Consider the following 9,081-nt stretch of genomic DNA (forward strand, 5'->3'; position numbering starts at 1 on the left):
AATAAAAACAACCTAAAAGGTACTTGGCCAATTTCACTTGGCCCAAATTTTTCGTTCGTGTTCTATGAGAATCAACCCATATGGTTCTTCGGTGTTTTCATGCGGTTGGCTCAAAACATTCAAATATTTACTCTTCTCGATCTCAACGAAGTATTTCATATGTTGTACTTCTCTTGTTAACTTTATATCCGCCAATAACTTGTGTTGTTCTCTATTCTCCACTATATCCAACATTTTTGCCAACTTGAATTCGTGCATGGAATTCACCCAACCTTCTTTCCCTTGCTTGACTACTCGAAACTTTTCCTCTGTTGCAGCATTCTTGGTGTTGTGTCGTCATTTAAATTGATATCGAGAATGTTGTTTGATAAGCATCCGTTGAGGTTGTGTAATTTTCCAACTCAGCGTTTTAATATCTTTTTTGAGAACCCCGCTGGGCCATCAAGATCAACTAATAGATTGGGTACCCATTTATCATGAGTCATCACAATTTCCCAAGCTTTTAAATGAATAAATCTAGTTTTTCTTTGAGTAGTGAGTGTTTAGTACTCGTCTCAGGCTACTTGGATTACATCCACGTCATTTGTTCCACTTGGTTGATTGCCAAGCTAAAATTTATTTAAAAAAATATACGAATATTAATAATTAATAAAATAAAGTTATTTATTTTACATTTTATAAATAAAAAAGTATCAAAGCTATGGTACCGATTCAATCGATCTAATACAAACATAATGACATATTTTGAAGTTTATAAGAAAACTAAATTAGCCATTAAGAATCTTAAATTTAAGCTAACCTGACATCATTAAGAGGGTTTATTTCATCATGGTACGTATAATGAAGTTGTAAAATGCAGGAAAGTAAATTATGAACTTAAACATTCTTGACAAAAATCAAAGAAAAAATCTATAATGTAATAAACTATGTTGTGACCGGAGATGTTAAAATAAAACAACCACGTTTTGATTCTTACAAATCATTAACGTAATTTGCAACAAGCATATTTACCTCCAACCATTATTATATAGCTACATAACTAATATAATTCACAATGATTAAAAATATATTTTTATTGTACATTATTTTTCTTGTAACTTATAAAAAGTTTGTTTATTCTAAAAAAGCATAACATATATGTGGGTATAAATACATAAATGATGTGCAATGTTTAAACGGGTAAATTAAACTATCATGCATGATGCACGTTATATGCATGATCTAACGGGTAAATCAAAACATCATGCAAGATGCATGTTTAAACTGGTAAATTAAACCATCACCATTCTACCATCCTATTGATGTGCCTATAAATACGTTTATTTTGTCCATTAAAACTCTACTTATCTTAAATATTCATAGAATAATACAAACATAAAGTTATACCGCACAATGATGCAGCATGTGAAATCACATACGATGGTAGTTCTCCTGTTACTACTGATTTGTTACACCGGTAAGCTCTAGTTATCATAATATTTTTTCATGTCACATGTTTTAAATAAACATCCTAATCAACATCTTGGCTTTTGGATTTTAAGGTGGGAAACGGGATCTCAATGACGTCAAAACCCTTGAGGGTCTACTACAATAAAAATGTGATTTTCAATGTGATGGAAATGGACTTGTTAGTAAAAACTTTTGTTGTACATCGGTGAAAAATGAAATTTGTTGCTTCATAAAAGTAAAAATGTGTTTAGAAATATGTCCTAAAACCAAAAACAATTGTTGTTCAAAGTAAATAATATTGATATTTTGATGCTAAAATCATACTGTAATAAAGAAAATAATGTATACTTAATCAACATATAGCTATTTGAAAAATCATGTTGTTGCAAATGATATTATTATATAGAAAGTGTAGAAAGATATAACATTCAACAAGGATAAATGCATTGTGATATAATTTTTATTAAAAACATTTTTTGTTGTTTTTTATAAAGATTCATCATATTGCTACCATTCCGTAACATACCGAACAACATCAATAGCAGTATTTGTATTATTTTTATGCAACATTGTGATATATTTTTTTATTCAATTATATATATATATACATATATATGAATAACATAAAAATCTATAATATATTCAACAAGGATAAATGCATTGTGATATAATTGAATAAAAAAATATATCACAATGTTGCATAAAAATAATACAAATACTGCTACTGATGTTGTTCGGTATGTTTCGGAATGGTAGCAATATGATGAATCTTTATAAAAAAACAACAAAAAAATGTTTTTAATAAAAATTATATCACAATCAATTTATCCTTGTTGAATGTTATATCTTTCTACACTTTCTATAAAATAATATCATTTGCAACAACATGATTTTTCAAAAAGCTATATGTTGATTAAGTATACATTATTTTCTTTATTACAGTATGATTATAGCATCAAAATATCAATATTATTTACTTTGGACAACAATTGTTTTTGGTTTTAGGACATATTTCTAAACACATTTTTACTTTTATGAAGCAACAAATTTCATTTTTCACCGATGTACAACAAAATTTTTTACTAACAAGTCCATTTCCATCACATTGAAAATCACATTTTTGTTGTAGTAGACCCTCAAGGGTTTTGACGTCATTGAGATCCCTTTTCCCACCTTAAAATCCAAAAGCCAAGATGTTGATTAGGATGTTTATTTAAAACATGTGACATGCAAAAATATTATGATAACTAGAGCTTACCGGTGTAACAAATCAGTAGTAACAGGAGAACTACCATCGTATGTGATTTCACATGCTGCACCATTGTGCGGTATAACTTTATGTTTGTATTATTCTATGAATATTTAAGATAAGTAGAGTTTTAATGGACAAAATAAACGTTTTATAGGCACATCAATAGAATGGTGATGGTTTAATTTACCAGTTTAAACATGCATCTTGCATGATGTTTTAATTTACCCGTTAGATCATGCATATAACGTGCATCATGCATGATAGTTTAATTTACCCGTTTAAACATTGCACATTATTTATGTATTTATACCCACATATATGTTATGCTTTTTTAGAACAAACAAACTTTTTATAAGTTACAAGAAAAATAATGTACAATAAAAATATGTTTTTAATCATTGTGAATTATATTAGTTATGTAGCTATATAATAATGGTTGGAGGTAAATATGCTTGTTGCAAATTACGTTAATGATTTGTAAGAGCTCTTCTGATTGACTCGTTTGGGTCACGAACCGATCCTGCAAAGTTCGTTCAATTAAACATCTTTGCTTGTTTCGGCATTCCAAGGGTTATTATTAGTGATGGTGGGTCGCATTTTAAAAATTTTATCTTCGGAAAGTTGTTGAAGCGGTACAATGTGAACCACTGAATCGCTACGCCGTATCATCCGCAAACAAGTGGACAAGTCGAAGTGTCCAACCGTCAAATCAAAGAAATTCTCATGAAGACCGTGCGAACGGATAGAAAAGATTGGTCAAGTAAATTAGATGATGCGTTGTGGGCATATAGGACGGCCTACAAAACTCTAATTAGTACAACTCCTTACCGGATGGTGTATGGTAAAGGATGTCATTTGCCAATGGAGTTAGCTCATCGGGCACATTGGGCAATTAAAACGGTGAACGCGGATTACGATGAAGCAGGTAAGATTCAGAAGTTATAGTTGAGCGAGATAGAAGAGATTCGAGATGAAGCTTACGAGTGTGCATCTGCGTACAAGGATAAGCTCACAAAGGTTCATAATGCGAATATTAAGAAGCGAACCTTTGAAGTGGGCCAGAAAGTGTGGTTGTATAACTCAAGATTAAAGTTATTCGCGGGCAAGCTAAAAAGTAAATGGATGGGTCCTTATGTCATTAGGCGAGTGGGTCGATTCGGTGATGTTGATATCGAAGATGTTCAAACCAACAAGCAACAAACGGTAAACAGGCATCGGCTTAAGCCGTATTTGGAAAGCAATGACATCAACAATCTAGAGCTTGACAAGGTGGGTTACATCCTACGCCCAGTGAATGAGGAACAAGAATGAGAGGCCCAGGTTTGGTAGTGTACATATGCAGTTTAGTTTAGTTTGTTTTGTTTTGAATAATTATCGTATCCCCTTAAACTTATGTTCGAAACAAGTGTTCAGGACAACACGGGTTTTTCGTAGGGGGTAGGGTAATTTCCATGTTTTTCGAAAAATACAAAAACCACAAAAATTATAAAACTTAAAAGAAACAAATATATTTAGCAACACAAGTTTTTTGGAGAATTGTAGACTCCCAGGTCCTACCGTAAGTTACGACAGGTACTGTAGCTTACGGTAGCCTGGGTTTACAAAACTCCTTACGCTAGAAAGCTACTAGAGTACGGTAGGATTTTTCTTTCAGGAGCTACCGTAACTTATGGTAGCCCCTGGCAGACTAAGAGGTGCAGTAGGTCACGGATTAATATAAAAAATAAAATAATAGCAAATCACGTGATTCATCCCCACCCATTCGATTTCCTGCATTTATCCCTATCCACACATTACCTTTTCACTAACCATCTCTTTCACATAACCCTAGTTCCTCCATAACCTTCCACACCTTCAATTCTTCATATCTCTCTCAAATCTTAACCAAATCCTCTGATTTCGGGGTCTTTTTTGAGGGAAATTTCAAGAGCTTTCTGATTTTGGGTTGGAATTTAGAAGAAAACAACATTTTCTGGACTGATTTGCATGTTTTAAAGTCGAAAATTTTGGGGTTTTAGGAGGTTACTTATTTTTGAGGTTCCTTTGTATCTTTGCATCTAGAAACTCAAGGTATGTGATGTTTTCACTCTCTTTTTGATGATGCATTATGAAATTGAGGGTTAATGTTTCTACTTGTTATAACACACACTTGCTTGTTCATAGTTGATGATATGAAATTGTTAGTTTGGAAGATGGCTATGGTTGTAAAAGTTAAGTTGATGCTAAATTTCTGAATTTTGGGAAATCTTTACATTGTAGAGGCATCATGCCAAATTTTGAAAAAATATAATATGAAACCTTGTGTTTATTGGCATCTACAACCATAGTTACAAGCAATATCTGGATCCGACGGATAAGCCGGTATGGGAGGCAGGTCCATTGGATTGGATGACCAACCGATAGAGTGGCAACCAACTTTGTTTAATGATCGCATGAACCGGTTGAAAGATAAAGCGGCGGCATTTATTTGTGAGAAAGAAGTGAAGGAAGTGGAGTTTGGTCCCCTTAATGTGTTTGCTCGGTTTCGAGCATTGGGTTGGGAGGCGGCGTTGAATTGTTATGATCGCGATAACAAGAATTTGTTTAAAAATGAAATCCAAGAGTGGATGGCCACTCCCACATGTCCCAAGTATAACAAGCCACAACAAATGAAACTAATCGGCACAGTGAATGGTATAGAAGTTGAGATGTCGTTTGACACTTTGAGGAAGTTGGCAAAGTTTGACAGTTTGCCCGCAAGAGACTATATGTTCCTATCTCTCGACGATTTGTTTCATAAGCCGAAAGCCCATCCACGATGGAATGATATGTTGGAAGCTTTATTTCTATCGGGTACTTACCATGGCACACTTTATAGGAAAACTCTGAAGATTGAAGCCAAGTTGTTGCTCATGATTTGTATTTACAATGTGATCACGAGGAGGGGGGATAAGCAGGAAGTTAGATTCCCTGAGGTGCCCGTTCTTTATGCTTTGCTTCATGGGTCACCCCGTTTTCCATTCCGGTACTTGGTGATTATTAACGTGTGGATATGTCGGAACAAAGTTGGAAGGAGTATTATTCCCTATTGCCGAATAATCACAAGATTGCTCAAGATGTACAAAGCTATTACGCCGGAGGATAAGGGTGCTATGAAAAGACATAGGCATTTTGATATTCAAAGGATGGGAAGTGGGTGGACTTATGATGAATCTGAGAGATATTATAAGTTGAAATCTGAAGGTCAACGGTGGTGTGCGTTGAAGGTGGATGCGAGAGCATTGCAGCCGGGTGAGGATGATGAGCCCGAGAGTGATGATGAGCCCCGAAGTGGGGATGATGATTATGCTGATGAGCCAAATATGGAACACATGGATGTTGTGACACCCCAGGAAAACCAGTAAGATGCAACTTACCTAGCTTCCTCACAACTGCACATGCTAAATTTCGGGACGAAATTTCTTTCAAGTTGGGGATAATGTGACAACTCGAGTTTCTAAGATTCCATCTTCGCACTGTTACATGTTAATTGTTAGATTGTTTGTTGACACGATTTGTTGTTTCACAACTGCACACGTTATAATATGTTGAATCATACTGTGGTTGATATTTTATATATGTTGGTGTACATTATATAAGTGTGTATGTGATTTATATATGTTTGATGGGATGTGTATAACTAATAAAACTAGAATACAGACAAACATTCCTCACGAAAACACTCCCACTTGAAAACACCCCCACCCACGAAATCATTCCGGATGAAAACACTTGTGTTTTCGTCCAGCATGTAATCAACGAAATCAGATTGGGCTTTAGGCCCAGTAGTGGGTCAGTTAATATTGTTCGCAACCCTTACGTGAAACTTTTATTTGGCAAACCCTAATCACCTCGTCTCTCTCTCTCTCTCGCTGCCTTTGAAACCGAACGACAACCGTGAAAGGCTTGAGCCATACATCACTCGAAGTATCATCTTTTCTGCTTTGGTTAGTAATCTGTTACTTATGATTTTGTTTTATTGAAATCATGTGACTACTTGTTGACATCACGAATTAACAGTTAGTGAGTAATGATGATGAGCATGTGATTTGAATTAATTTGTATATTAGGGGTCCATATAATCTGATGCAATATTAGTGGTGTGATGCATGTTGTCTACGTTCGATTAATGTCGGTAATCTCGTTATGATGGTAGATGTTAGATAATTAACAGATTAGGATTCTTTATGCATATGTTGATTACTGAATGATCAAAACAATTTGCTAATATTGAGTAATGATTGAATGACTATATGATGGAGGTGATGTAACTGTTAGATGATTGTTGAGATTCTGTGATCTTGTGTAACTGTGGTGATGATGAAACCCCCCCCCCCCCCCACGAAATCCCTTTATTCAACGAAAACACATTAGTGTTTTCGGCATTAAGTGTTTTTGGCCCAACAAGTGATATCGGCTCAAGGTGATTTCGGCCCAAAGGGGTTTTCGCCCACTAAGCGATTTCGTCTAATGAACTGTGACTAGTATGTTACTCGTTAACTCCATTAGTGTTTAACTTTGTTAATTAAACGTGTAACTCTGTTAAGCATGTAAACCCCTGTTAAGTGGTTAAGTTGTTAACTTTAGTTGTTTACTAACTCAGTTAGCTAACTAACACAGTTAGTTTGTTATCTCTGTTATGTATGCCATCTCAGTTAAGTTTGTTAACCTTGTTAAGTAGGTTAAAGAGTAACCATGTTAGAATAAATTATGAAAGACCGTTATGTGAAACATGAAATTGTATGCACATGATTAACTGTTTGTGCTGCATGATGATTAACTGTCCAACACACTCTGTGATTTTACTGCGATGCTAGTTACATGTGAAACATTACGAACGTGAACTGATTGAGTACACGTGCACTATAGGACGTGACTGATTATCTGTGAGCGTGTGTATTTCTTTAACAAACCGAGCAAACCAAGGTGAGTTCACTGCATTTCTCAAGCATGCGTCCCGGTGGTTTGGGACAACTAGTAAACGTTTGAAAAGGGAATCTTGGGTAAACAATGTAATTGAGTCTTGGTATTTGCGTATGGGATCGATCATTACCAATGCTTGGTTAAGGGCATTGGGGACTGGACACACTCCAGGTTATTGAGGGACACACTTCCCGGATACATATGGGCACACTCCCTAGGGTATCTCAACAAGTTATAAACCGCATCCTATCACATCGGGGAATTAACCTAACATATATCTGGTAACAAAACATGTTAACTAACTTTGAACTCACCAGCGTCGTCTGACACACTTGTCTGCATGCTTGCAGGTCGTTAGAATACAAGACATGGACTTGCTATCTGGGAGTGCTGGAGTGGTCATGGATCGAGGCTTTTGAATCACTTATATTTGATACATTGGTTTTGAGTACTATTATGAAACAATTGCTAAACGATTTATTACATGCTTCCGCTATACAACTCTTTGGGGAATTAATATTATGTTTGACATTTTCAATTGGTAATTAATGGCATGTTTATTTAAATAATTATCATTGGTTCAATGTGATTGGTGGCTCAGACTCTGATGTGTAACACGCCTCGCGGAGTTCCCGCAGGTGGTATTTTGGGGGTGTTACAGATGTGGACCAAGGGGGTCCGAGAAGGATTCATGTGCATGGAGGGGGATTCTTTGATTATGCAGAGCGCTCCTATGAGCCAAATTGGGCATATCAAGGAACAATGCAAAAGTTTATTGAAAATCAGCGTCCGCCATCATTTGTATTCGATACATGGTCCGGGTCCGAGTGGACATTTTTTTATCATCAAACTTGGATGGGATCAAGCATGGAGCGAGCTTTGAAGCATAGTTTTGATCGACAAGAATCATGGAATCGCACTCATGCCTATGCTTTTGAGTAGGAAATGAATAATAGGTATCTTGATGATCAGAATCGGCGCACGTATGATGATTGGCAAGTGGAGCGGTCGGTAGTTGTGGATCCACCACCGGTGGATTATTCGACATTGCCACCTTGCGATGGTAGCATTTCATACCCAACACCGCCGCTACATCACTCACAGTGGGTGGACCCCTGACAGGATCAGCAGCATGACGCCACGCAGCAGGGAGGAAGCGGTAGTGGAAGCGGCTCATTTGCTTTTGGAGAATTCTCAGAGATGATGGCATCTTTCTTCAGGCCTCCTCAGCCGCGATACTACTAGTCAGGTGTTGTTCTTTCTTGTATATTTTTGTAGATACTCTTTTGTTTATGTTTATGATTGGGAGGATGGGTGGTGTATTTGGTTATGAGGTTTTTGTTTTGGGTTGTGGTAGTTTGGTGGTGTTATTGTGCTTTTATTAAAAATGAAAAAAAAAATATAAAAACGAGAAAAGAACAAAAAAGAAATTTGGGGTT

The 9,081-nt window shown here is 35.9% G+C and overlaps 2 protein-coding genes across 2 annotated transcripts; both read left to right on the plus strand.

The window, feature by feature from the left end:
• The first annotated feature begins 1,300 nt into the window (after window positions 1-1,300).
• On the plus strand, window positions 1,301-8,024 carry LOC110909081. Its single transcript, XM_022154090.2, has 2 exons — window positions 1,301-1,456; window positions 4,274-8,024. Exon 2 carries the CDS (start codon window positions 5,065-5,067, stop codon window positions 6,082-6,084), a length of 1,020 nt encoding a protein of 339 aa, XP_022009782.1. The 5' UTR covers window positions 1,301-1,456; window positions 4,274-5,064; the 3' UTR covers window positions 6,085-8,024.
• Window positions 3,563-4,012, plus strand: LOC110885174. The gene is made up of 2 exons (XM_022132860.1): window positions 3,563-3,626; window positions 3,756-4,012. Exons 1-2 carry the CDS (start codon window positions 3,563-3,565, stop codon window positions 4,010-4,012), a joined length of 321 nt encoding a protein of 106 aa, XP_021988552.1.
• Window positions 8,025-9,081: the final 1,057 nt, after the last annotated feature.

Source organism: Helianthus annuus, chromosome 2 (genome assembly GCF_002127325.2).
Source record: "Helianthus annuus cultivar XRQ/B chromosome 2, HanXRQr2.0-SUNRISE, whole genome shotgun sequence".
Lineage (NCBI taxonomy): Eukaryota > Viridiplantae > Streptophyta > Magnoliopsida > Asterales > Asteraceae > Helianthus > Helianthus annuus.